Below are 25,546 nucleotides of genomic sequence, written 5' to 3'. Positions count from 1 at the left end.
GACTCCATCTTCACCGATACTTGGCATCATCGTGTGCATCTCGCTCTTGGTCTCGCCTCTTACGCGGTCAAAATGGCGACATTGCGGTGTGCCGACACCAGGCCGGTGGACACGTCGTCACAGCCTGGGTCGTAACCTGAAATTCGTTCTCCAATTCGCTCTCCAATTCGTGCGCCCACACGAGCCGGCTACGAGACCTCTCGGCGTACTGACGATACCCATCACATTGGAGCCTAGGGAGCGAGGGTTTCGTTGCCGTGTTCAGATGTGGGTGTTGTATTTCGATTTTTGGAATCCTTATGCAAAATACCAAGGATTGTCCTGCAAGTTCCAAGAAACTTTACGATCCCTGCATCCGCAATTCCTGGGAACATGACAGGCATTAAACATGGATCAACGGAATTTCGCGCTGCTAACATACAGGAAGGCCTGTCTGCGGTGGCACTCGGCATCACTCATGACAGCAGCTTCATTGCAAGAATTGCAATAGGACCCCAACCCCTATTGCAATAGACCTGACCGAGAGATCCAAGAGATTGAAAATACGACAGGAGACACAATTGATGTTTCGGTTGATGCGCACAGAGGCACAGTATGGTGTTTCTATTCAGGCCTCCAGAATTCATTCGCCAGCTTGCCCTTCCAGCACTTCACCGGCAATGTTAGAATCTGGCAACATCGATGGCCGGGTCTCATCAATTTCTGTGGCTAAAGCTGTTTTATGCTCCATGAAAAACCTTCGATCGGAATCTTACAGGAATACGTTCTTGACCGCTCCGTCCCTTTTTCCGCATACCTGCAAGTTTCGAGTGAGGATGCACAGCTCGAGCGTTAGGCATAGCCTAGATTTGGCACTGTCGAACCACGACCTGCACGTGGCCTAGTTCTTGCCATAAACGCACGTCAACACCACCATCTTCATTCAATCTCAGCAGCCCCTCTACTGTCTTCTAGTTCATTAAGCTCACCCATGTTACAGCTTGGCAGGCCCACAAAGTTCCTCATTTATATTCGTACGGAAGAGCTCGTAGATTTTACCTTACAAGCGTGTGTCAAACAGTCGTATTTGCAAGCGCACGAACCCGATTTCTTAGCGAGGATCCAGCGGGTGGCGCCTCGGCGAATTAAAACGGTCCGCTGTGGTAGAGTTCGCAACGTCAAGGTGCGTGCCGAACGGTTTCTCGAACATTTCCTACAATCCCTGCCCGACCAAATTTGGTTGAATGTCGATCAACTACTATCTGGTAGCGCCATCACTTCAAACGTCCATTTCCTGTCAGAATTGCTAGTCACGGGGCAGCCTCCGGCACTACCACCTAAGTTGAGGCTGCTACAGTCACGGCCTCATAACGTAAACATATGACCTTCTTAGGAGACCATTACTCGGAGGCAGTGTCGAATCCTGAATGTCAGACCTTAACGAACGAGAATGCAAGTCTGTTGTGCTCTAGGTCTTAAAGATCTCGATCTCAAGCCTCGAGCAAAGCAACAGAGCAATATCGAGATTATGGTACCCAGACTATGGACGCCAGGTTCTGAACCGTGAGGTAGGAAGTACAAGGATAGGGTTGCCGGCATCTCGCCGTCATCGGGAGGCTATGTATGCCTCGACACTATGCCTTGCGAACTGGCGTTGGAGAGGTCCCGAACCTAGACACGGTCACTCGGCCTGCATCCAGTCCACTTCGGATTTCGCTCGCTTAGCTCCGATCAACCTCCTCGTCATCAGAGTCTCACCTCGCAGTCGCCCGAGAACCCACATCTTGCAAGGGTGAACGATTAGTCTGGATTGACAGCGTGGATCTTGGACGCTCGCACATGGGAGGAGCCCCGCAAAGTTGAATCGGCATGGATGATGCAAGCTCGTTGCTGGTACTAGGCTCCCAGTCTTCCGGTTTTTTGTATATACCCCCCTCTGCCCTTTCTCTTTTGTGAATTCGACCGTCATATAATATCTTTAATTCCATAATGGCACACTCACGGTACGAGTTCGAAAGCTTCAACGAGAAGCAAAGCGAGTCCCGTACTTATAATCGCCAATCTTATTCCGTACCAATCGAGAATGTTCCTATTCCGGCACATCTGCTTCGAGCATCCGTAAACCTCACATCCGTACGCGACACCCATGGCAACCCAGGATGGGAGTACCAGCCGGGAGACGAGGAGAAGAGAGCATCAGGGAGAAAAGAAAGCTTAAATAGGAAGGAGAGTCTTGCACATCGGCTTAACAGTCGGTCAACGTCTCGTCCCACCAAATCAGCCAGCCAAAAGCTACAGAACTCACAACGTTTCGACCGCCGCTCAGTCATGTTTCAAGATGATATGCCACCATCGAGTGAAGCCGAAATCATGGCAAAAAGGAAGAGTCGCTATCGATCTTGGGTACCCGATGATGAGGTTCTCACTACCTCAAGACCAAACAGCGCACTTGAACCTACGTTTCGTCAACAAGGTCGACTGGCTACTAGCAATCCTTTCGAGGACCCCAAACAAGGCACCCAATCCAGCTCCAGCTCGTTTTGGTCCAACGATGATCCTTTCGCAACACGTCCGAGTTCTCGTGACGAAAACGTCAAGAGCTCCAAGGAACCTGATGTCGCATACACCCCTGCCGGTCAGCACCGCAGGAAGGGTACGCTCGGATCCATCGTTGGTGCAGTTGTACCTGATGTTCTTGCGAGGAAGATGAGCCTTGCCCACGGCCTGCAAAGGAAAGGCTCTGTGTGGAAGACTTACGAGAATGCGAAGAAGCGAAGCGCCGAGATGCAGAGAGAGAAATGGGCGCAGATTTTGTTCGAATACGGCATATATCTGCTCCTACTTTGTTTTATCTACTTTGTTCTCATCGGTAGACCCCTGTGGTACGGAGCTGTATGGTGGACGTACTGGGTAGTCGAGAACAAATTTGTGTTCGCCGGCGGATTCGCCATCACTCTCGGTATCGCTTTGTTGTAAGTGCAATCAGCCTCTCCCGCTGTTGAATGAAGCTGACTAGATTCTAGCTATGCCTTCGCTCCCCTTCTGATCCTTTTCGAAAAGGACCCACCCCCGGCCGAGTCCACCACAGAGACCAAAGTACAGGACAACGTCAAGGAAACTGCCCTTCTGATCCCTTGCTACAAGTCTGCTCATCTCATTGCTGCTACCCTCGAATCCGCCTTGAAGATCTTTCCCGCGTCACACATCTTCGTTCTGGCCAACGGAAATAGCCCTACGCCACTTGACAATACTGAGGAGATTTGCGAGCCGTATGGAGTCAACCATCTGTGGTGTCCGATTGGCTCAAAGATCGTCGCACAGTATGTCGGAGCCTACGCCGCCAAGGCTTTCAAAAACGTTTTGCTCATCGACGACGATTGTGCACTCCCTGACAATTTTCCTGTGGTGACCGATCGCCTACGCGGAAACGTCATGTGTCTTGGTTACACTATCAAAAGTGTCGGACCCAACTCCAGCAAGGGTAATTTGTGTCAGCAAGCACAGGATCTTGAGTATAAGCTTAGCGGTATTCAGCGCGAGTTTGCTGGTAAGGTCGGCTCAGCCACGTTCCCTCACGGCGCTATCGCTCTCTGGGATCGTGAACTGCTCATTAAAACCTTCCATGAGCATCCTGGATTTAGTGTCTCCGAAGATTGGTTCTTCGGTCACGTTGCGCGTAAGCTCGGTTCGCGTATCAAGATGTGCTCGCAAGTTTTTGTGGAGACAGAGACACCGGCCGCCGTCTTCTTCTCTTCTGGTGGTGCTCGGGGTGGCTTCGGTGAAATGACCATCTTTCAGCAGCGTTTCAAACGTTGGAATTTCTTCTTCGTCAACGGAATGTACTACAACATGGCATACATCCTGGGAAGCTGGAAACTCGGGTGGTGGGAGATCGGTGCTAAAATCTTCGTCTTCCAAGAGGTCTACGAAACGCTCCTTTACCTCGTCTCACCATTTATTTTACCTATCTCATTCATAGTCAGGCCCAGTTTTGCTGGTATCCTACTAGGCGCTACTATTGTAAGTCATATCTCTGTGCGGTCTCGACACTACTGACATTGAATCAGGTCATGTACTTGCTTAACACCGTTATATTTAACGAGGTCCACCTACGCCGCAAGAACGAACGCCTTGGATGGGTACTCATCTACGTCTACTATCTACCTTACAAACTGGTTCTTACCGCTGTCAACGTAGCAAGCTGCTATTGGTCACTCTTCAAATATGCTCGTTACTTCGCCCAGCGTCACCCCAAGGTTATTGAGGACGAAAAGGCCGTTGAGGTCATCGTGCGTCTGGAAGAAACCCAGATGGCCGCTGGCGCCGGTTCCGGTGGTCTGGGCCGCAAACTCACAGTTCGAACAGCTGGCGCAAAGGGGATGCACATCGATTCCGACCAGGATAGCGTCGATCCTTACGAACAAGCAGCAGCCGAAGGCATTGCAGCCGTTGATTACGCATCGGCGCCAGCTACCACCAAAAGTTCCGATATCAAGCACCAGTCGTCTCACCCTTACAACAACGCTAGAAATAGTAGGCGGGCTAGCCAATATCGGTTGTCCCACCAAACCAGTCGAAACTCGAGAGACTCCAGACATGCGCCAAGATCAGCTGGTGCAGGTTTTTTCTAGTGTCCTCCTCTTTACTCTTTTTCTTTTCTTGTACATACTACCACTTAGGATTTCTTTGGCGTTAATATTGGCGACTCGGGAAGAGTGGAAGTCACACTGCTCAAGACGGGCCTTTCCTTACCAAACTTCACTTCGAAACACACTCTTATTACCACGCTTAGCATCATCAATGTTAATCATAAAATGTCAGGCGTCTGACGTCGGAGCGATTCAATTTCTTGCCATTATGTTCGACACTAGTTCAAGACGTTAAGAGCCAATGTGATACTCTACTCGTCACGAGTAGGTAGATGAAGTCGATGTAGACGCTTTAGAATGGTTATTTCACCATGCGTGAGGCACAATCTCATTCGTCATTGGAGTTTACGTTGCTTGCCTCCAGGTCACATACACCTCATGCCGTCATCCGTCTTACTCTTTCGAATCGCCGATCTTATCGTACCACCTGAGTCTTGCATCAGTCTTCAACTGCCTCGCAACATCAACTTTATCTGTCTTCGATCCTCTGTGTGTAGCTCCGCCACAATGAATATCCAGCCCTGTACAGATTACGCCCACATCCTTCTCATCATACTCGACACGGGGGAATCTCCCGAGATCAAAATTACGGATCAGTGATGTATTGAAGAGCTTCCCGAATCTGTGTTGGCAGAGAAGGAGAGAATATCTACGCCCATCCGACTTCGGGATAATGGGAGTGCCGTTCAACAGGTCTAAGCGCCACGAGCGGTACCCCCGAGTCACCTCCAGATTAGTATGTTCGATATCACGAAGACCGCCACTTCTTTACTATTTCTGTGTTGCGAGCGTAATTTTGGACAAACAATACGTCGTGAGGATGTGGCTACTGTGTACATACTCGAGAAGCGAGGGTTCCAGTCCCACTGTTCTTCGAAGATTCAGAGCTTGGGCTTATTCTGACCAGTGACCTTTCTGTGTGACGTGGGAAGCTCCAAGATCGCTAGTAAGCGTCGACGCTGTTAGTAAGGCTCGGCACACACGATGAATTTCCACTGATGACCACTTGCACATTATCTTGGCTATGCTGGATGTCCGACCTTCCAACTTCAGATTCTGGCTAAACCTTCATCCAGACTGTGGACAAGCCCCTGGTCGCTCTCTCGTTTGACGGTCGGATAAGGCCATGATGAAGCTGGCCAGCTCTGATGGTAGCGTCGCCGTTTCACCTTGTTTTAGTCATGGTGCTGGAGCTTCGGTCGTCATCCTGACAACGTTCTTGTGGTGAACAGAAGACAGATTGGCATTGGTATTATCTGAGCTCTCAGTAATGGAAAGCCGCCGAAACATGAAACCTTCTCGGTGCAGAACGTCGCAACTATGATTGAAACACAGGGTCATTGATTTCCACACCCTAGCCCTGTAGAAGTCTCCCCGATACGGGGGGATACATATGTCAATTATGATGGAATTGTTATACGGTCTCCTTTGAGCACAAAAGCGAGAAAGTGTGACTGTTATAACCTGTATGAAATACTTGTCGTCGCTATCTCTACATTTTATCACTACGATCTCGCACAGTTTTCTCGCTCTAGGATTACATCCTCATCATGGACCTGGCCCACATAGCCCTTTCAAACGGCGGTACGGCTCGGCGCCGGCGCACCGGGCGACCTCGAAGGCCTTGACGGTCCACCACCCGGGATAGCCACACCGCCATTCTCACCGAAGCCGACGGCAGGACGAGGGTGGATGACGGAAGTGGGATCGATACCGACAGTGACCCAGCCAAAGATACCCTCCTCGACGCTGTCTCCAAGGTATACATAGTTGAGCACGGGGTCGGAGTTGGCGGCTTCATTCGCGAAGATGCTGTCTTGGGCATTGAGTAGTAGCACCTGCTTGTTTGTCGTATACAATTCGACGGCCTCGACTTCGTGGATGAGCTTCTGGTCGAAGAAGAGCTGGCCGACGTGAGAGATGTGCCCGCCAGTCAGAGTCTGGTTCTTCTCGTTGATGGTTGCGTTGATGTTAGCCATAACTATGAAACTGTCAGCTCTCCTCGAATGTTGTAAGTAAGGACTGAAGCATACTGTGAATATGAGTAGTCCTTCCGGTGTAGTGGCCAGGGAAAATGGTGTCGAATTGCATGATACCGTTCTCGTTGCTGAACTGAATACCACGAAACATGGTGTTGTTGAGGTTGCTCACATCGGCAGGGTTGCCGTTGCTGGGGTTGATGACACCACCATACACACCAGTGCTGTTGCAGTGCCAGGACTCAAGAGCAACCTGTGGGACTGGCTCGCAGGTGTTCACATCGATGAGCTGAACATCGTAAATCAACGGTACGCCAGGGTTACCATCGGTAATATCCTTGCGAACGTACTCGCCGGAAACCCCTAAGTCGAAGAGTCAGTACTTGTTGCCGCTTTAGGGTGAGTACATGGCTTACAGTAAGGACCCTCAGTAGTCTCAGGCTGGAGAATGCACGAAGCATTACCGGAGAAGATGACATCGTCTGGGCTGTCAGGTGTGACAGATGCATTTGAATGATGGTCAGTGTTCAAGACGTCCTCGAAGGTGCGCTTGACAAGGCCACGCTTCTCGCGAAGCTCCTGAACCACAGCCTTGCGGCGACTGATCATAGCTGGCTGACGAGACTTAAGGGTTTCGGCGCAGTGAGAGAGGCCTCTGAAGTCGTTGCTGGCATAGTAAGCAGCGCGCTCAGCGAGTTCCTCCGAGATATCATGGCCGGGATGGGCCACCGCCGGGGCGAGGAAGAAGGCAGATGCTGCAAGGGCAACGAAAGAGGTTGGGAAGTAGACCATGTTTGTGTGTCTTTGAAGCTCTGGCGATGATGATGAGGCTCAGTTGCTAGCGGACTACCACCGCTTTATATGTACTTTCATGCCATGGTGAGGGCACCATGCTCGCCAGCTAGCTACTCGCCAGATCCCGGCCTTGTTTCGTCATATTCAGGGGCTGCTTTGAGTGGTCTTCCACTTGCTTGACTTCGAAGATAAAGGATTCTCTAATGGATCCTCGGATGGCAGGGTGGAATAGGCAGGATGTGACAAACTTCGTCTGTCTAATTGGCCGCCCTATGGCTAAACCACCCACATCCTATCAACATCACCTATATCCCATGCCGAATTCATTTATATCCCGCCCATATTCCATGGGCATGACCATATTGAAGACAGACTAGCTCTGCATTGGGAAGATCGAAGGCGCCAGCGGTGCGGTCCGAAACAAATCAGTGTGCCTGAATGCCGAGGCGGCAGAATAGAACACTACCTAGCTGTGTTGTCGTTTCCACAGCATTGCGTTATCACGGGCGGTGTAATGAATCCACTGGAGTGAATCGCCAAGATGTCTTGGCCAATCTCTTCAGTGATACTGATTGGCCGAGGAATCGTGAACTTCCCGAACTGGTAAGAGGACTCCGCCAATGGCAAACAGTCGTCGTAAGCGTCTTAAACCAGCTGTCATTGGCAAATGCTTCTTCAAAGTTTGTGTTGACAACAAAGAGCTGCACACCTCTTTATTCATCGGCTCAAAGCTCAAGCAGCTATGTTTGGACCATGGCGAGTGCTCTGTGCTATTGTGATACTTCTATGGCACGAGGCAAAGGCTTTCATCGGAGCAAGAATTGGGCAAGTTCATGCTGAAATGTTTGAGTGGTGCATCTGAGCGTTGCTAGCGTTGTGAGCGGGGATGACGTGCAGCGTGCCTGGTCTGTCCACGAAGATCCACATCCTTAGTTGAGCCGCTCGGAAACGGAAATCTGTTCCGAGAAGCGATGTACGGTGGATCATCGTATCGTACGAATTGCTATGTTGAGCGTATATCGTGGCTTGTATGGGGAGAACGTCTGTTCAGTAACTTCAGTACCGCTTCTATGATCAACTCGCGAGACCGGCCCCAAATAGCATATTCGTTGTGCTAACGATAGGCAAAGGGCCGGTATAGTTACTCCAACTGTCTTTCTTGGTCACTAAGTCAAGATTCCGATGTTCTGGATGGTAGCATGACACAAAGCTTCGTCAGCTCCGACCTGGCTTGTCATATATGGCACTTGGCAGTATGTCTGCATATCGGCGCCGGTGGCCATATCAGAGGTAGTGTATACGCTGGCCGTTTCAAAGCAGTGACTTGCTAAGATCAACGAAGGATGTGACGGGTGTGGCTGCATATTGCGTAGTGTAAGAAAAGCTTCGCCATCTTGGAAATCGGGACGTGTAGACATCGTTGCGCCTGCCCTCAACAGCCACCGCCTAGCTAATGTCGGTGAGTATTTGATCTCTGACCCATCGGTGTCAACGTAAACTTCCTAGACTCGGTGTGTTTACTTATGCTGTCAGCTTTTTCGACTAACTTACACTGGGGTGGCAAATAGGAGCATCATCGTTGACTTTGACCCAAGGCTGCTTCTGAGCCTGTTGCCATTGCTATCACATGTCAAGCGCGACCACGACTCCATCGGCGCACCAAGCCATTCACGGACCGTCCGCCTTGTTCCATGTCCCTCGCGCACTGACCTGGGCTTGCTCTCAATACCTGGTTTTCTATTTGCTATGTCAACTGGTCCCTACGCAGACAATCCACTCCCATTGCCACCTATGATATTATCAAGTAAGGACGCATTCAGCTGCATCCGCAAGTAACCTTTTCCATAAAGAGAGTAGCCAACGACTTGCTCCACGCTGGTTCTGACTGCTATATGGACATTGCAGTGCGGCGAAGTGGAACTCCGAGACTGCCGCATCGAATCGTCCACGAGACTTGCTCGACAACAGGTGCACGTTTTGCGGCACAGGCAATCTCGGAGTTCCGATTCGGCACATGCTGATCTACGATGCTCTGCCTTTTGAATGTGATTATGTACCACTAACCAATAAGCCGTCTGCGACAAAATGCTCTGTCTGACAGTTCGGACTCTGCTGATGGATCTGTGGTGCGATCAGTATATCAGGCTAATTCACGTGGGCTTTGCGACCGCACACGTGTAAGGGTAATGGAAATGAGCCGAACTTATGTTAGAACTGTGATACTGATGTAGTTGAAGAATTCGAGTAGATTGTGCTAGCCTAAAACGTGGTTTGCAATGATCAGAATTGGCAGTCAGACCGCGATGATCTTCTTCCGAGCTGGGATAGGTTGTGGTAACGTGGTCTGGTCGAGGACTATTGGAAACTTTTATTCGTAGAGTGCGTAGTCTCCCAGATCTTGTACTTTGCGTTGTGATATCCTCTCCTGTATCGCAGACTGCTATTAGTGTTGAGCTTAGCATAGCGATCTCAGACATCAGCAAGTACAGAAGCTCGGCTCTGTGCGCGATACGAGATGTCGTCGAAGATTCAGATTCAGGTAAAGGGTGTACAGTAAACGTGCCAATTCGCGGCTTCGATATTTTGGAACGATGGGTGCTTTTGTCGTGGTATCGAAATTGTGACCGTGATCTACCGCAATGCCGTGGACGCCAAACTCCGTAAGATGCTCTCGATCGATCAGTTCAGTCGCTCCGGACCCAACTATGCATCGACATCCATGGCCTCTGTGCCGCCACCAACCTTCCTCGCCAGCTTCTTCTTGGTCTTCTGCTTCTGCTTGGGCAGGGTCTCCTCGAGGTCGCTGTCCAGCTCGCTCTCGTCCATCTCGATCTCCTTCCGCCTCTTGTCGACCTTGGCCTTGACCGCCGCAACGTCGACTTCCTTCTCCTCCAGCTGCTGGGCAGCGAAGCGCTCGCTCGGCGGCAGCAGATGCTGGTTCTCCTCGACGAGCTTGCGGTCCTCCTCGCGCTGGCGCTGCTTGTTGCCGCGCATGCGGGCCTTGTAGAAAGCGCGCTCACGGCGAGCGCGGATCTCAGTGACACGCGACATAACCTTGAGGGTGGTCTGAACAAGGTCGCGGTTGTAGCGCACGGGAATGTTGCGGCGCTGGGCGAAGGCAAGAGTGCTGTCGACGGTCATTTCCTTGCCGTGCGCACGGCGGAAAGATTTAGTCCAAGCCAGCTTGCGCGGGTTACGCTTCATCTTGAAGTTCTTGTGGCATTTCGACTTGCAAAAACGGAAAGCCTTTGCATCGTTGCGCACTATGAATTGTTAGCTACTTGCTCTGCTTTTGCTCTACTTTGAGAAAGGGCCGAATGCATACCAAAAGTGATGCCCTTTGATGGGTACACGGGCGACGAGCAGAAATAGCACGTCTCGATTCTCATGGTGCCGGTATTTGTCCCTTGTCGGCGGTTCCTGGAGTTGAGGTTTGTGAAATGCGGGCGCCACGAGAAATTCTAGCGGACCCTCGAAAGGCCAAGCAGCTCGGCCCCACACTGCTGGCCAATGGGGAAATGGCGACCGCCGCGACTTCCAATTCTTTGCCCGCCGACGTTCACCTGCGCATCAATCGCCATCAGCCATAGCATCTATCGCGGTAGTCGTCCATACGTCGTCGCAGTCTTCGGCATCTGATCTCACCATCACCTATCAACCACACGCATCAACATGTCCATCTGGCTGTGGGGCCTTGGCCTGGGTGCAGGCGCGTTCTTCGTGCGTCTCTCCACCAGTCTTCAGCTTTCTATACTAATGTTATCAGGGCCGCGCTGCGCTCGTCGCGATACGTAAGAACGGTGTTGGTGGCTCCAAGCTGGGGCGTAGTTTCTACAAGGGTGGCTTTGAGCCCAAGATGACAAGGCGGGAAGCTGCCTTGATTCTCGAGATGCCGTATGTCCGAACTCTGACTTGGAGAGACGGTGCAGCATGCTGACATTCAGAAGCGAACGCGGCGTCACGAAAGACCTTCTCCGCAAGAAGCACCGATCGCTCATGCTTATGAACCACCCCGATCGCGGCGGTTCCCCGTACTTGGCCACCAAGGTCAACGAGGCGAAGGAGATGCTGGAGAAGGAGATCAAATAGGCGAACAGATCCTCGGATAGAGTTGAGAAGGGATGTGTATGAAGATGTGTATCATATGATGGCCCGATTATTGCATGAGCAAGGCGTTTGTTAGGATTGGATAAGAACTTGAAAGATTCGGGCGAAAGAGCGTCTGGAGTGAGCAGGCAAACATCACTGCAGATGTTTCGGTACGATTAGACGTTTGATAATACCCACTACTCCATTTTGAATCACGCATCGCCGAGGCTGCAACGCCACACAGAGACACTCGTGTGCAATGTCGATTGATCCTTTGTAAAGCACACCGCAGCCTGCCAAATAAATGCTGTCGGAAACCTGGCCTGCATCTCTCAACTCATGCTCATCTCCATCTCTCAGAACTGGATTCAAAGCAACCTTATCTACATATGTGCCTTCAGCAGCTCCTCGGAATCGGAAGGTACGCTACGGATACGTTGCTCCCATCCTTCATACGTTGCTGGATGTCTTGATGCCCTCAGGTGTCGTGTTCGAACCTGTGGAGTTCACGTCTCGTCTTTGCTTCAAAATCGGGGCAAATTTTCGACAACATATCCATCTATTTATGTCAGCCTTCATCTGCAGCAAGAATATGTAGCTCGAGGTGCAAACTCGTATATTGACCTCGCACTATAGGACCACACCATGCTCAAACACTCGACTGTCAAAATCACCGTCTCTGCGTACGGACACACTGATGAATGTGACATCCTCATTCGTGTTTTCGCCTCTCTGGCACATGGCGTAAGAATTGAAACATAACCAAGCCCATAGAAGAGTTGAACCACGTCTTCTCAGCTACCTCGATATTTAACGTGTCTCCTTAAGCGACCTTTCGCTGCCACTATTCTTCCAGCCACACATACTGTCGATACGATGTATTCTGCAACAATCCTTCTCGTACCTACTCTAGGCCTATATCAATACTACATGGTGTATCGCAAGCTATCCCAATCGTGTTGTTCGCAGAGACTTGACAGGTTCTCGTTCATAGAGGACGTTCCACTCTTCAACACCCAAATTTGATATGGGACGACTTTATGTGCACGTGGCTAACGCTCTTCTTCTTTACTGCAGTAGCCTGCTAAATGCTTTGTTTCCACAATCCATTCGATCCCCATCTAAGATGCCGCATATTACTTCTCCTAGGAGCACTTCACGAACCCTCCTAATTAGATGGATGTGTATTCTCGATGCCTGCAGGGTTTCGAAAAGTGAATGTCTGCCTCACTTTGACAGCTGTATGGTAGTAAACTGGATCCGAACCTACCACCGCTACCACATCCAAAGAGTCAAGTTTCCTCTTCTTGAAGGGCTTGCAAGACGCGGGTTAAATCATTCGAAACAAGAACAAGATATGTCTACGTCCACAAAGCCATGACTGAATCGAAAGCATGAATATAAAAGGGCATGTGTCTGTGTCTGCTTATTATGGGTACTCCAGCATTCTGATTCATCTCACTGTGTCGAAAGTAGTGTTTGATCACGATGCTAAGCCCGAAACTGAACCATAGAGTGGGCAATTGAGACAAATCGCGAGATAACGCAAACCGTTAACTGTGTGTCTGCAACTCAGTGGGGCCCATTCATGGTTTGATCCAAGGAATTCTCAAGCCGCTGCTCTCGTGTGCCTTGACCTAATCGCTAAAGATGAATTTGGTGAAAAGATCCTTCGTGTTTCAAGACATCTTGTTGTGACGAGGACCTTACGTTTTTGATTCTTATATTTCGCGCTTAAGAGCAGGTTACTCACACATTACTAAACGCTATGTTACCCGAAGACATGTCACTTGATGATATCACACTGCCACCTTGCTGTTTGTTTTGCCGTTCGTTTACTTTCTCACGTCAACGCACCTTATCTGCAACCAAGTCAGCAAAAAGCAATTACAGGTTGTCAACACCCAATTTCCTCAAAAGTTGCTTACAATCAAGAAGCAAGTTCGGCTAAACGTACGCGCTGAATCCCACGTTTCATGTTCTCTGCCGAAGATCCAATCTCACCACGGTTCACGGGTACTGCATCCCGCCTCCCCATCCTATGTCAGATAACCAGGCAGATTCGTATCAGTGCAACGTGTACCAGCGTGAAATGTATCACACTCGTACCCCTTGCTTGCTGTGATAATTGGCGAATGCCGGGCTCTGGGGTTTCGAGTCGCCATGTCGAATGTACAAAGGAAGGTGTTGAATCTCTTCTCTATACTTGTGGTTGCATCAAAATCCTGTTAGTAATAAAACCAATACTTTCTACCAACTCACATAGACAGGACGAGTCTCAGGCCAGAGAGCAATCGTGAACAGTCACACACTCACCTCTACGCTGCTGAAACCTCTGCATGTTCTTAGAATCTACAACTTGCCCTCTTCATACCGGTGTCCTGGCCGATCTCGTATCCGTCGTAGGTGGAAACTCCACTGCATACATCGTTAGTTACTCTTCGTAATCGTGGCTGCCGAAGTGATTTTCTGACCAGGTGTTCGTTTTTTGATCCACACTCCCGCGTCTCCGCTACTGCTTGGGCTGTCATGCGTGATTTGATTCGCATCAGCGCCCAGAAATCTCGTCAGGGTATGATAGAGCTATCATAGCGTCAAGCGTCAGTAGTTTTGATCACCATTCTTGTGTTCCATCGCTCACTACGACACCCAGACTCACAATCATCGCGCTACTTAGGATAGCAACGTTTCGCTATACTTCCTGTACGTTGCAGCATGGAACACCCGCAAAACAAAGTTACGGTCCATTGGCGGGGTTTACCTCAACTCACTCTACTATCGAGGACGAAAAAATGAAGCTGGCTTGTGGACTTAGCTCCGATCACCGTGGGAGCACAGTGAAGGGAAATCGTGGACTAGATCCGATGGACTAGATCTGACGGACTCTCCAAGAGAGGGTCTATGTACCGGAATCAGAATTGAGTCTCTTCGCTCGTCGGTGTTTTTGACTCTTTTAAACCTAGTTTCTACCTTTAAAAGTACGCAGATATAATGTTCTAGGAAAGAGGCAAGATTCTCGCGCATTAGTATCTACAATTAGTTACTATAAAATAGGCCCTGCTCTACTGTGGCAGCAGGAAACAGCGTATTCCCTGTCTGGACGAGCTTGGAATATTTACAGTTTACGAGCAAAGTTTTTGTAGCAAGATCGAGGGATACTTACAGAGCACCAATGTGAGAGTATGTTGTGGATTGGGACAGAATTCGAGTCGCCCCGAATACCGGTGTGTTCTCTACGATCTAGGGCAACTTTCTGCTGCAAGATGGCATCACAAATACCTGCGGCCCATGTTTGATCGGCCAGAACGGAGACTCGCGGTCTCGGGCTTCGAGCTGACAGTACATTGCCAAGCAAGGCAAGATCTTGTTCGGTAACTGATTCCGGAGGCTCACGTACCTCACCGGCAGCGTCCTGCCTCAAGATGAGCCAGTGCACATGTATGCGGGACATGATATGGAAGCAGGCCAGTCATAGTCTCAGGCGCGGACGCGGCGACGGCATGACACAGTCGCTTCCTAAAAACCCATAGGTGTTGGCGCTGCTAGGTATTCCGATTGGCACGGCGCAACAGAGTTGCGTACGCCGCGTCAACAAGACTCTGTTCAACAATATCGCCAATAGCAAATCGAGTCCAGACGATACGAAGACCTCCCTGAGGACGATGACGTGAGCTCAGCCCCAGCGCAGGCTGATAACGATCACGGCATTCTGCAAGTGTGTATCCACCGTACCCCCGCCATCGCATCCCATGCGATGAGGTGTTACAATCGAGTTCCGCAAGGCTGGGCAACACCAAGACGATCGGGGTGTTTGGTCCTTATCGCACTCGCTTTCTGGTTCTCGCTAGGGTCCCAGACACCTGGGTCGGCAAGTGGGGACCAAATGGAAGCTGTAGCGAGCTGCAGCCGTCCGCAGTTGCTTATTTGATAGGGAACTGGTGTTGTCGTATCATGTCGACGCATGTTGAGTATTAGATTCGAACATGGGTAAAGCAATACGCGCTGATGGCCTGTTAAGATTCAGCTCCCTGTGTTATTGTTGCTATTTTAGTGGCAGAAAATAAACTCCAAGCTAGGAACGTTACGTGAGGCGGTCGTCGGCGCGTAATGATGGCGCGGCGGAAGAAACCTTGACGTGCCGTGTGTATCGATAAAGCCTATCATTCACTAGATGGCCGCATTTAGGCAGCGCCACTGGACTTTGTGGGACAGGCAGCCGCAAGGCACGTTTTCGGAAGAGAGGTAGCGCCGCGAGAGCTGCATGGCGTCTGCCTTGTGAAACAAAGGCCTCTTTTGAGAAGTCTATCAACGTTCAGCTTGTTTGGGCTGAACTTTGCGCCGGTTGTGACGCTGCATGGTGGGCGTCTCAAGAACGGGTAGCTGCAGGAGGAAGATGTGGATGCTTCCCCGCAGGGCGAGAACTCATGTTCGTCCAACGGCTGCGTGCAGGAGAATTTTAGGCTCGCTTCAAATTCGCTTCCTGTGAGGATACACGGCTGCACCAGGGCTGCGGTAAGGTGTGAAAACAGAGCTGACCGAGTGCAGTAATGCAGATTGTGCGACGAACGACGTTTATTATGTGGCAAAGTGACGAATCATGAATTACCACACAAACTGACTTCGAAGATCAGTATGCGCAGAACAAACCGAATTTCGCGGCGACACGAGACCAATGCTGAAGAAAGTTCTGCTCGTCTTCCTCCTGGTTCTAATTGCAATGATCGCCGGTGACAAGACTGTGCTTGCTTCTCGGTGAAGTCATCCCTGTTGATCGCATTTAAGCTGATACGACCAGTAGCTCGCACAGATAATGAATGGAACGATCGCTCGTCGATAGCTTGCATGAGGCAGGAGCACTGAAAAATTCACGGATGTAAGCTTGTTCGAAGATGATTACGATCAGTCAATAGGACCGTTGTACAACAGTGCGGCTGCAACATCCTCATGCCGAACCGTCTTGCTGCAAACAATCCTACTGGGTAATGCTGGTACGTTGTACCGGCTGCCTAGTGTTTTCAAGTGGAGGTTGCATCTTAAGAAACGGTCCGAACATGTTCGTGGAAGTGCTCCTGTCCACTTGGGCTTTGCAGTATCTGTGTGATAGGGCCGTACAATGCTCTGGTCGTTCGTCGGTCTGTTATGGAACATCGGAGAACTGGCTTCCACGGTGTTTTCCAGTCGCCAGGTGGAAGGCCACAGCTCAGAGAGACTCCACGTGTCGGCAGGGTTGCCTGTGCAAGTTATGCCGGCTTCGAGAAGCGCCCCCCTGCTTCGCTTCCATCGGAGTGGACAGCCGCTGCAGATTGCAGTAGCGCGCCAAAGCAAAGACAGTGAAGCCGTTCGCCAATATCCACATTCCCGACTCCCCGCAAGCCAAAGCTTACGATCGCAATTTCGAAAAGTTTTTGCTGTGGAGAAATCCGTCAAGCTGCCAGGCTGGGGCGCCGTGCAGGAACAGCGGTGGCGGAGAGACCACGATGGTGTTGGCAGACAGGTGAAATTTCCGATGATGTGTGCAACGAACCGAGCGCTGAACAGCCTCTAGGAAAGCTTGCCTGCGACGAGATGCGTCAAAGCGTAAAATCTCTCACTTGAACAAGTGTCGGTCTCTCTGATTGCTAATTGAATCCCTGACATCAAAAGGCCTTGCTCATAGTGCTAGGCGTTGGCTTCTGAGGAGAGTAGCATTGGGAGTCGACAAGAAGGTTCCGCATCTATCTGACGCGGTGATGATGAGCGACTGGCGAGCGGTAATGATGTGTCTCAGTCTGAATCTTGCCGTACACCCCTGTCGATATGCCAGTCGGTAAGGGAGACAACCAACGGCTAGAGTGTGCAGCTGGCCAATCAGCAACGAAAAGCTCCAGCGAATTATATCATTGGCGGCGGAACATGAGCCGGCCTGCAAATTGTAGGAGGACTGGCTGTTCGGAGGCTCAGCTTAACGAGGAACGGAGATGTCATCGCCACCCGTGTCATAAGCAAGACCTGCAACACGGCTCGTGAACACGAGAAAAGGGAAGACACTGTGGGGGACGACGCAATGACATGTAGAATTTTGACACCGCACAGGTGGTTGTGCGTGAAACCGGTACGCTGCAATGACCCTGGTAGGTGCAGCAAAGCTGCGCCAGCAGACAGGCACCCGCGGAAGCTTGCACGGCATCCGTGTCCTGGGATGTGCGGAAGGCTTGCAGCGATCTGATCGCAGTGAGACTGCGACAGGTCTGAGGGAGGACGGTGGCGGCCGAGGCGGCGCAAGTCGAAGCGATGGAACAGGTAGCTCCGGCGACGCATCTCAGACGTTGTGTTTGATCAATTGAAACAGCGTTACCGCCGACGCCTGGTGAGGAAGCCTGCGATTGGCATCTGCGACACCGCGACATGCCAATTTCTAGCAGACTTCCAGAAGCACAAGCGAGAGCGAGAGCTAGGGTCCACTCACCGAGCGGGCCCACGCTCTTATTCCGGCCGTCGGCGGTGCTTCTCGCAGCGGGATTGCATCCCCAGGCGCGTGAGTTGCCTGGATGGTGGGCTTGCTGGCTGCTGCGCGGGCGGCGAAAGGACACGAGAGGAAGGCGCGGCCGGTCGCAGCAGGCAGCACAGGCAAGTGCTTTCCCACGTGGCAAAGCACCCACCAACAGGAGGCGCCCTGGAATTGCAGATGCAATGCGTTTCTGTCAAGATGTCGGCCAGTGTGGATACACGTCTCTCATGTGCGCACCCAGGAACCTGGGCGAGGGACGCATTGGTGGGATCCTGGGCAGCGACGATGAGGGTCGATTCAGTGGACGCGGTGCCAGGTGCGGTGGGCCCACCGGGGAAGGGGTCCCGCGCCTCATAACCTTCTGGCACTGTTCTGGCGCGGAGCCAACACAGGCGGCACGGCGAGCAGACGGCGCAGACGACTCAGAGCGAGTCGTGTCGACGGGAAGAGGTGGCTCTGGAAGGTTGGGCGCACTGTCTGAGCGCGGAGCGCAGGGGAAGGGTCGCGCGTGGCAAGCCAGCAACATCGGCAGGCGCAGATATACGTTTCTCTTTGATGCACAGCGGCCCTGCCCGCGAGCTGACGCCGCATCATCACTCCGGTCACTACCACGGTCGCAGCGATTAGAGTTGTGAACTCTATCCCGTGCAACGCCTCGTGTGGCCGTCGCCCAACGCACCCCAGCGACGGCCGTTGGTTTGACCCCTGTCTTACCTGCAGGTACGGGCTTAGTGCCGCAGGGGTTAGCCACTATCGTGGATTCAGCTGCGCAGATCATCCTGGCTCCCTGTCGTGGCCGCACACAATTTCTGCCAGATGCAGGCCCGAGTTGGCGACAGGGAGCTAGTTGAAACAGCCCCGAAAGACCCGTCTTGCTCCCGGCACGTCATGTAGCCTGCGCTTTGAGCACTGTCGCTCATTTCGAATTGTCTCGTCGGCAGCCAAGGCCACATTGGCAAGTCAGTACAGGCCCCCTTATTCCGGTCGAGATATATCTAAGGCACGGCACGCCCTCCGCCGGAATTTTATCTCCTTCACATCACTCCCTTCGAGCTCTCCGTCCATTCCTTCCCTGTCACTCAGACTGCCCGGCCGTAGTCCACTGGAACACAACGCTATTTAATCCATCGACATACGCCTCTGTACCGCTCGCACTTGGAAGCTCGCCGACCACCACACTCGTTCAGTCCAACCTTTCGACCAAGCAACATCGCACCAACTCAACTCAGCCGTCTACGCCTCGTTTCATAGCCCACCAGTCCATTCGTGAGTCAACCCGTGATCGTGGCGTTGCCACAATAGACACCAACGTGCAACAACGTGCTGACATATAAGGCAGACTACATTTCCACCAACACAATGATTGCCAGAGAGAACGAATCCAGCAACATGGGCCGTGGCGCATACGACACAACTGGCGCTCCCAAGCCCCCGCCACCACCGAAATAAGGACCTCCAAGGTCCTTTCCCAACGGCTCAATGTTCCGTCTCGGTTGCAATTCCTAGCAGGGCGAGGCGAACAGGTGGTGTTCCGTTGGGAGTCGAGGGATGATATGCTGCGCCTCGTAAGTGACAGGACGCTCCTTGCGTTGATGACACCCTGACTAACCGACAGACAGCTGCAGCCCTACGTCAATTCCTTACAACAACCACCATCATTGGCGCAACCTTTCGCATTCTCTGGCGACGACTTTTCGACCCGCCTTCCTTCGGAATTACGCCTATTAATTCTCGCACTCGCGTCCATTCGTCAGCCGCATAATACCCCTGCGTTTACCAGTTCCTGCCCTCCGTTAGCGACGACCCTCCAATAGGTCCTGGTTTCCCCTTGCGTCCTCCGTTTAGCGACAGCATCTCCTTACGGCAAAAAGTTCTTTTCATCGGCGTTCACTATAGATCAGGTTGGGCCCCCAGGCATAGATACCAAAACGGGAATCTCTTTCTTCTTTTTCGGATACATGTATACGGTAGATCTCCGTTGTCTGCCTTCACTGGCTCATAGACACGGATTGTTTTGTACGATAGCTCGGCGAGCTTGACTGGATACGTTAGATTCAGGACGAGCAATCGGCGCTTTTGCATTTCTTGGACGGCCATCTTTGGAAACGCAGAGATGGATCGCCTGCCACGGCAATTTGATTTTAGATAGACAATGCCTGGGTCTCGGATAAGTGTCTCGCGACACAATTGGGTTATAGACTAATTACAATGTACAACATTACCTTGAAACGCATTTCCATCAACCTCTCTTCTGGTCGTGACCGCTCATCCACTGCCGCGGAGCCGTTGCCGTCACACTTGTGACGCCATCGACGGTCGCCACCGCAACATTGATAGATCCCAAGACGTCTGAATACAGGTACCGAACTGTTTTGACGTTGCTGAGTGCCGACCCTTGCTTGTGCAACAATTGGCGGCTCTCCCGCCGCTTTTTGGCAGCCGCCAGCCGCCAGCCCGCCAAGCCAGGAAGGTGGAGCTCTGCACCCCACGACATGGCGCCCGAGTTGCGACCTCACTTAAAGCTCCCCTGCACACAAAGACGCCTCCACAGCCACCTACCCGCATACCTCCGCCCTCACATCCGCCAACGAAGCCCATTGTACAGCGTTCAGCATGGCCAACATCAACTGGCGGACCATCAACATCGATGCCCTGGACCCGGACAGCCCCGCCAACTTCGACCTAAGCTCCCTCACACCTGCTGTTGAGCCCGTTTCGACCGCCGATGTCCAAAACACCGCCCAGCAATTGCGACAGTTGCTAAGGGGAGGAGACAACGAGGGTGCGCTCCAGGGTGCGCTGGAGGCAGCACCATATGGCGCCGACGACAAGGGCAAGGTACGTCGTTGCCTGCCATCTCCCAACCACCACCTCGACAGCTGTGCCCACCATTGTGGCGTCACATGCACCCCGCTTTGTCGCTGTGGGACAACGCCATTGAATGTCTCTCCACAGCCGCTGCGACATGGATACGACGCTACCACGGCTATGGACTTGGGTAGCCAGCGACCAGGACATCTCAACATGGCGCACTCGCACAATCTCACACTAGAGGATGCACAGCTGACCAGTCTACTCTGTAATAGGAAGTCTACCTCGCAATCGTTCTTGAAGTCCTCCAATCCATTCGACAAGCGGAGATCGCTCAAATGCTGAGTCGCATATACGGTGCACCTGGTGGGACAGAAGCACTGGATGTGCTCATGAAATACATGTACGACACCAGCCCTCTCAATATTTGCTATCTTGCTGTGCAGAACAGATGACAAGACGCAATTGCTGCAGTATGATTTACTGACAAGTCGGCCTCACAGTTACAAGGGTATGGCACAAGCCGCGCCCGCTAGCAGCGCACGCAACGTCACTCCACAAGCAACCGGCTTCTCGCAGGTACACTCACGAGGCGGAGGTGAGGGCGGTGGTCAGGCCATGAGCGTTCTGCTTAGCTGGCATGAAAAGGTACGAGCACCGCATACACCAGAAGCGTTCCGCGCTGCTTGGGCACCGTCCCTTCCTCGTGACACATATCGCCAGGGTGTGATAGTCAGGGATTAACTGCTAATTGTTTGATAGCTCGTGGAGGTTGCCGGCCCTGGAAGCATCGTGAGAGTAATGACAGACCGCCGTACGGTCTGAGCGGACGAACCCTCTGATAGCCATTGCTACGAAGTGCAGACTGTTCGAGCTGCCAGGCACGAAAACAAGCAGCAAGTGGCGACGTAATTGCTACATCACCAAAAGGCAAGCATACAACTTGCGGTCGAGCTTCAGTCAAGATACGAACAAACTACATCATGAACACTCTCAACCTGCTTTCTCCAGTCTTACGTTAGGATCTGCGTTGCGGCCCAGTCTATTTACCCTGAGTCAATACCTACCTCGACACGACAATCCCGCTCCGAGCATCCTCATTTAACTACAGGAATTTTTCCGCAGGGCCGGCATCCTGGTCCATGCAATTTTCCAGAAGGAAAAGCATTGACGTCTCCTTTTCCGGGCCCTCAGAATGTCCACTTTCAGCCTTACAACTCTAGCAGCGTTGTCCCCGATCATTTCCCAGCCATCTTCCCGGAACTTGATAGCCCGCCACGCTTACCAGATATGCACTAGACTCTTCGCCCGTCGAGCCGCGTGCACGGCACAGCTTCCACGCGATTTACAGTGGTCGCCAAGAGCTGAAGCCGCGTCAGGAACATTTGATGTTTGAGCGCTAATGCCGAGATTGGAAAGTCTCGAGACCGTCGGGGGATGAAACGTGTCGTCTCTTAAGATCAACTCAAACTTGACATTTGAAGTGAAACCACTATGAGAGGCTATGCCAACGTTCAGCCCTTTGTCGCGTGGCATTACTGACGCTGCAGGGTTCTCCCTTCTGCGCGTATCTGCATCGTCCAGCAAGACAAGGAAAACAGGTCGTGGTCGGCTCGAACATGCTTCTAGAAGGATGCCATTCTGCCGCGGTTCATGCACATGCGTAGGGCTGCGCTGCACACCTCGAAGCCGGCTAACCTGACTCCACTGTACACATACATAGCACTGATCACTTACAAGACATGCATCGCCATGCCCTGGTAAATGAGACGTCGCGTCACTAGCAAACATGCAAAGGGACCTCGGCTCCAATGACCATAACGCCGGCGATCATGACCCTGGCACCGTTGCGGTCTGCCTGTATCGCACGCCTCACTTCGTCAGCGAGATCCGTTGAGCCTACACAACACGCTAGCAGGCTTTTCTATAAACAATAACTGTCGGACAGCCATCTTCCGGTGTCAACGTCGTACATCATGTTGACAAGTAGGTAAGTCCTTGCACGCCGCCTCCACCTTCCAACAACCGCCTTGGCGATACTGCATGCCTGCCGTTGAGAGGCACATGGTACCTGCACGGGAGATCACATCGTGCGCAGGGGCCTTACATGCACAACCGTATGCTGGCATGAAACGTGCACACCACTGGCTCGCATGCGATCACCTTCTGCATTCGCCTCGTCAACTTTCAAGCGTGTTTTTTGGGGCGTTCGCCGCGTGTTGTTCTCGAATGAGCACTCTGTTGTTTATTGCGAGGCATTGCAATGGCTCGGTCAGAACCTGAACATGGTACCTTATCCGGAATAGGTGGCGCCGCTTAAGATCGAAACGGCCTGTGGAGGAGCATATCATCTCGGGATAGTTTTGTGTCCCGGATCGGAAGGAATATGAATGATGACTTCCTCGGCCCGAGGACTGTGGGTGGCAGGTGCCATCCTGCTCGTGCCGTTGTCTTGGTAAAAGCTGTTGCGCCGTTCCGCCGTTACAATCGTCGATCAACGGCGACATCCTGGGTCCCCACCGCTCGATGCTTAGCTGAATGTGCTTCGCTACCAAGAATATGTATTATGCATTTGCAACAATATTTCGAAGGCACTGCGGCGACGACGTGGCAAGCTTTCCATCAGTTTAAAAGAGTCGATCTCTCATGGGTGGACTCTTGAAACATTTACAGATACGCATGATTGAACTTAATATATCACAAACACGATGGGAGACTACTGTCCTCTTTCTGCAAAAACATGTCATAAAAATGTAGATCTTTGCACAATCTATTTGCCTCTCAATGTCAGGCAGCCATCGAGACTGACATGTGGCATTGGGTCTTTGCAGAATTCGTGATTGAAGTCTCGCAATTGATGTCACAAAACTGGGTTGGGCTTCACAAATGTTATGTTCCAGACAGTGGACGATCGCCTGCTCTGTATTGAGACACTTTCATCCTACACAGCGCTCTCGATTTGGTAAGACATTGAGAAGGCCAGAAAGATGTGGATTTAGTGTAATGCTTAGGAAGCTGTGTTGTTCTAGCGATGAATGTGCAGATGGAGCACTGTGTGTAGTTTCGAAACCAGATCACTTGTACATTTCACAGCAAGTGCAAAGTCATTCAGAAATTGTTCTTCTTGAATGTCTGCAATGTGTTTGTACCAACATACTCAGACGCTGTAAGATTCAACTCGCGATGAAGTGTTATTGCAACATTTTAGGCAGCACTGCAAGCATCTGTATGTTGCGATGAAGGTAAGAGTGACGTTTTTGATCGTAGCTGGTCACCCTAACAAGGTCTCTCTCTTTATTGATGGGTTTTGCTTCGGCGCCGTTATACTAATCACTATGGCCCAGACGCGTAAGCCATCACATTCAACTGAAGCCTCAAGCCTTGTGCCACCGCTATGGGCACCGAAGTTGATGGCTTCCACTGGTGCGATCAGTAAGGTCATGATGTGCCTAGGCATCGGCTCGAGCTTATACTCTAAGCATTTACTGTCATACATCCTACTGTTCACTTCAACGACGTTGACATCGTGGCCTGTCGCAACAGTTTGCAGAAGCTATATAATTTCAAACGAAACAGCTCAACGGGTATGTACACAAGTTTGGAAATACGTTCACGACAGAAGACTAGCAATCGTCTCACAATGCAGACCACCATCGCGTCTTGCGCTACAAGTTCGGTGGAAGGTTATTGAGCGATTTTAGGACTGAAGGTCCCGTGGCATTGTTTAGGTGCCTGTCCTGCCCTTCAGCTGATGGTGATGCCTACTACGTGGACTTATGCTTCCAGATTATGATGAGCTTTCTCAATGATGTCCTGGAGCTGTCCAAATGTACGGATGCTCCTCTGTTTTTCAGAATCATCATACTCGGGTCCTTTCTCCGAGTAGTGAATGCAGTATATGCCAGCCTGCGTGGCTGGCACAATGTCGCGTTTCCAGCTGTCGCCAGTCATGATAATCTCATCTGGTTGGAGGTGGAGATGCTCTAGGACCCTCGAGAATAATCCGTCGATTTTCGCGACCCTCAACTTGTTTGTTGTTGCCAGATAGTCAATGTGAGATGTTAGTCCCAGCGCTTCAACGGTTCGCTCTTGCGCATCTTGAGGCCCTTCAGTAATGACTGCGATCTTTTTGCCACATCGCTTCAGCGTCTGAAAAAGCTCCAACACACCTGGCTTTAGTTCCAAACTCTTAGTCAAAACTTCCTCGTAGAGATCAACGAGTATCTGCATCTGACCTTCATTCAGCTTGATGTCGAATACCCGTACAAGTTGCTGAAACCGGTCTTCACGGTATTGATGGGACGTCTTGCCGTCCACGAATGCCAAGGCCGTTCCTCGAGAGAGAACACGCTTATACTCTTCGTCCAATTCCTCCAGCGTATGACCGCTCGTTTCGTGGATGATCTTGAGAACTGCTTTGACTGCGGCTGCCGATGCTTTGCGAAACTCATGCAGAGTGTCATCCAGGTCGAATGCGTACCATGTCGCTTCATGCAATTGGATCAGCGCAGCCTCAGGTCTCATTAGTCGTGCATCAATCTCAGTAGAGTCGCCCATCGTCGTGGGATTCGAGCGATAGAAAGAGGGTTATGCCGTTGAACGGAACCTGCGAAGCTTGGTGGGGCGCCGCCAACTTGTGGCAGAACAAGCACGCCATCGCCCCAACCTCTTGATAGATGTCATAATCCTCTCCCACCCAACTAGAAATCCAGAGTGCAGTAAAGCTTATGAAGTTGAGTCGCAGAAGACTGACCTCA

At 51.5% G+C, this 25,546-nt stretch overlaps 9 protein-coding genes across 9 annotated transcripts; 4 read left to right on the top strand and 5 right to left on the bottom strand.

The window, feature by feature from the left end:
• The first annotated feature begins 1,943 nt into the window (after positions 1 to 1,943).
• On the top strand, positions 1,944 to 4,939 carry C7974DRAFT_334907 (nucleotide-diphospho-sugar transferase). The gene is made up of 3 exons (XM_046139168.1): positions 1,944 to 2,951; positions 3,003 to 3,999; positions 4,047 to 4,939. Exons 1-3 carry the CDS (start codon positions 1,969 to 1,971, stop codon positions 4,608 to 4,610), a joined length of 2,544 nt encoding a protein of 847 aa, XP_045998413.1. The 5' UTR covers positions 1,944 to 1,968; the 3' UTR covers positions 4,611 to 4,939.
• A 1,115-nt stretch (positions 4,940 to 6,054) lies between these two features.
• Positions 6,055 to 7,432, bottom strand: C7974DRAFT_358158 (extracellular dioxygenase). Its single transcript, XM_046139631.1, has 3 exons — positions 7,024 to 7,432; positions 6,662 to 6,970; positions 6,055 to 6,609 (listed from the first exon to the last, which is right to left on the bottom strand). Exons 1-3 carry the CDS (start codon positions 7,397 to 7,399, stop codon positions 6,203 to 6,205), a joined length of 1,092 nt encoding a protein of 363 aa, XP_045998412.1. The 5' UTR covers positions 7,400 to 7,432; the 3' UTR covers positions 6,055 to 6,202.
• A 1,634-nt stretch (positions 7,433 to 9,066) lies between these two features.
• On the bottom strand, positions 9,067 to 9,973 carry C7974DRAFT_176059 (uncharacterized protein). The gene is made up of 2 exons (XM_046136251.1): positions 9,578 to 9,973; positions 9,067 to 9,523 (listed from the first exon to the last, which is right to left on the bottom strand). The coding sequence occupies exons 1-2, from the start codon at positions 9,877 to 9,879 to the stop codon at positions 9,163 to 9,165; spliced, it is 663 nt and encodes a 220-aa protein (XP_045998411.1). The 5' UTR covers positions 9,880 to 9,973; the 3' UTR covers positions 9,067 to 9,162.
• Positions 9,974 to 9,992: 19 nt separating this feature from the next.
• C7974DRAFT_176014 (ribosomal protein L24e-domain-containing protein) lies at positions 9,993 to 10,966 on the bottom strand. Its single transcript, XM_046136250.1, has 2 exons — positions 10,728 to 10,966; positions 9,993 to 10,665 (listed from the first exon to the last, which is right to left on the bottom strand). The coding sequence occupies exons 1-2, from the start codon at positions 10,789 to 10,791 to the stop codon at positions 10,106 to 10,108; spliced, it is 624 nt and encodes a 207-aa protein (XP_045998410.1). The 5' UTR covers positions 10,792 to 10,966; the 3' UTR covers positions 9,993 to 10,105.
• Positions 10,967 to 11,074: 108 nt separating this feature from the next.
• Positions 11,075 to 11,491, top strand: C7974DRAFT_433587 (mitochondrial import inner membrane translocase subunit tim14; the record flags this gene model as incomplete). The annotated part of the gene is made up of 3 exons (XM_046144927.1): positions 11,075 to 11,122; positions 11,169 to 11,296; positions 11,350 to 11,491. The coding sequence occupies 3 exons, from the start codon at positions 11,075 to 11,077 to the stop codon at positions 11,489 to 11,491; spliced, it is 318 nt and encodes a 105-aa protein (XP_045998409.1).
• Positions 11,492 to 12,491: 1,000 nt separating this feature from the next.
• On the top strand, positions 12,492 to 13,188 carry C7974DRAFT_393193 (uncharacterized protein). Its single transcript, XM_046141751.1, has one exon. The coding sequence runs from the start codon at positions 12,519 to 12,521 to the stop codon at positions 12,870 to 12,872; it is 354 nt and encodes a 117-aa protein (XP_045998408.1). The 5' UTR covers positions 12,492 to 12,518; the 3' UTR covers positions 12,873 to 13,188.
• Positions 13,189 to 16,390: 3,202 nt separating this feature from the next.
• Positions 16,391 to 18,756, bottom strand: C7974DRAFT_375696 (uncharacterized protein; the record flags this gene model as incomplete). Its single annotated transcript, XM_046140229.1, has 4 exons — positions 16,391 to 16,787; positions 16,876 to 17,046; positions 17,519 to 18,143; positions 18,216 to 18,756. The coding sequence occupies 4 exons, from the start codon at positions 18,754 to 18,756 to the stop codon at positions 16,391 to 16,393; spliced, it is 1,734 nt and encodes a 577-aa protein (XP_045998407.1).
• A 1,669-nt stretch (positions 18,757 to 20,425) lies between these two features.
• Positions 20,426 to 21,842, top strand: C7974DRAFT_175837 (actin-related protein 2/3 complex subunit 5). The gene is made up of 4 exons (XM_046136248.1): positions 20,426 to 20,816; positions 21,065 to 21,192; positions 21,293 to 21,437; positions 21,552 to 21,842. Exons 1-4 carry the CDS (start codon positions 20,592 to 20,594, stop codon positions 21,612 to 21,614), a joined length of 561 nt encoding a protein of 186 aa, XP_045998406.1. The 5' UTR covers positions 20,426 to 20,591; the 3' UTR covers positions 21,615 to 21,842.
• Positions 21,843 to 24,563: 2,721 nt separating this feature from the next.
• On the bottom strand, positions 24,564 to 25,313 carry C7974DRAFT_433585 (HAD-like domain-containing protein; the record flags this gene model as incomplete). The annotated part of the gene is made up of 1 exon (XM_046144926.1): positions 24,564 to 25,313. The coding sequence occupies one exon, from the start codon at positions 25,311 to 25,313 to the stop codon at positions 24,564 to 24,566; it is 750 nt and encodes a 249-aa protein (XP_045998405.1).
• Between the last annotated feature and the right edge of the window lie 233 nt (positions 25,314 to 25,546).

Source organism: Boeremia exigua (genome assembly GCF_020726555.1).
Source record: "Boeremia exigua strain MPI-SDFR-AT-0100 chromosome Unknown C7974scaffold_5, whole genome shotgun sequence".
Classification (NCBI taxonomy): Eukaryota; Fungi; Ascomycota; class Dothideomycetes; order Pleosporales; family Didymellaceae; genus Boeremia; species Boeremia exigua.
The sequence above is the reverse complement of the archived record's forward strand: the minus strand, read 5'-3'. Positions and strand labels throughout refer to the sequence as shown.

Excerpts from the sequence above, each read along its gene's own strand:
- C7974DRAFT_334907 (XM_046139168.1), top strand. The coding sequence starts at position 1,969 with ATGGCACACTCACGGTACGAGTTCGAAAGCTTCAACGAGAAGCAAAGC. Across the intron at positions 2,952-3,002 it reads ACTCTCGGTATCGCTTTGTT|CTATGCCTTCGCTCCCCTTC; the intron begins GTAAGTGCAATC and ends ACTAGATTCTAG. Across the intron at positions 4,000-4,046 it reads TCCTACTAGGCGCTACTATT|GTCATGTACTTGCTTAACAC; the intron begins GTAAGTCATATC and ends ACATTGAATCAG.
- C7974DRAFT_358158 (XM_046139631.1), bottom strand. The coding sequence starts at position 7,399 with ATGGTCTACTTCCCAACCTCTTTCGTTGCCCTTGCAGCATCTGCCTTC. Across the intron at positions 6,971-7,023 it reads GACTACTGAGGGTCCTTACT|GGGTTTCCGGCGAGTACGTT; the intron begins GTAAGCCATGTA and ends TCTTCGACTTAG. Across the intron at positions 6,610-6,661 it reads AAGGACTACTCATATTCACA|TTATGGCTAACATCAACGCA; the intron begins GTATGCTTCAGT and ends ACAGTTTCATAG.
- C7974DRAFT_176059 (XM_046136251.1), bottom strand. The coding sequence starts at position 9,879 with ATGTCTGAGATCGCTATGCTAAGCTCAACACTAATAGCAGTCTGCGAT. Across the intron at positions 9,524-9,577 it reads CATTTCCATTACCCTTACAC|ATCCATCAGCAGAGTCCGAA; the intron begins GTGTGCGGTCGC and ends ATCGCACCACAG.
- C7974DRAFT_176014 (XM_046136250.1), bottom strand. The coding sequence starts at position 10,791 with ATGAGAATCGAGACGTGCTATTTCTGCTCGTCGCCCGTGTACCCATCA. Across the intron at positions 10,666-10,727 it reads ATCAAAGGGCATCACTTTTG|TGCGCAACGATGCAAAGGCT; the intron begins GTATGCATTCGG and ends AACAATTCATAG.
- C7974DRAFT_393193 (XM_046141751.1), top strand. The coding sequence starts at position 12,519 with ATGGGACGACTTTATGTGCACGTGGCTAACGCTCTTCTTCTTTACTGC.
- C7974DRAFT_175837 (XM_046136248.1), top strand. The coding sequence starts at position 20,592 with ATGGCCAACATCAACTGGCGGACCATCAACATCGATGCCCTGGACCCG. Across the intron at positions 21,193-21,292 it reads GATGTGCTCATGAAATACAT|TTACAAGGGTATGGCACAAG; the intron begins GTACGACACCAG and ends TCGGCCTCACAG. Across the intron at positions 21,438-21,551 it reads TGCTTAGCTGGCATGAAAAG|CTCGTGGAGGTTGCCGGCCC; the intron begins GTACGAGCACCG and ends ATTGTTTGATAG.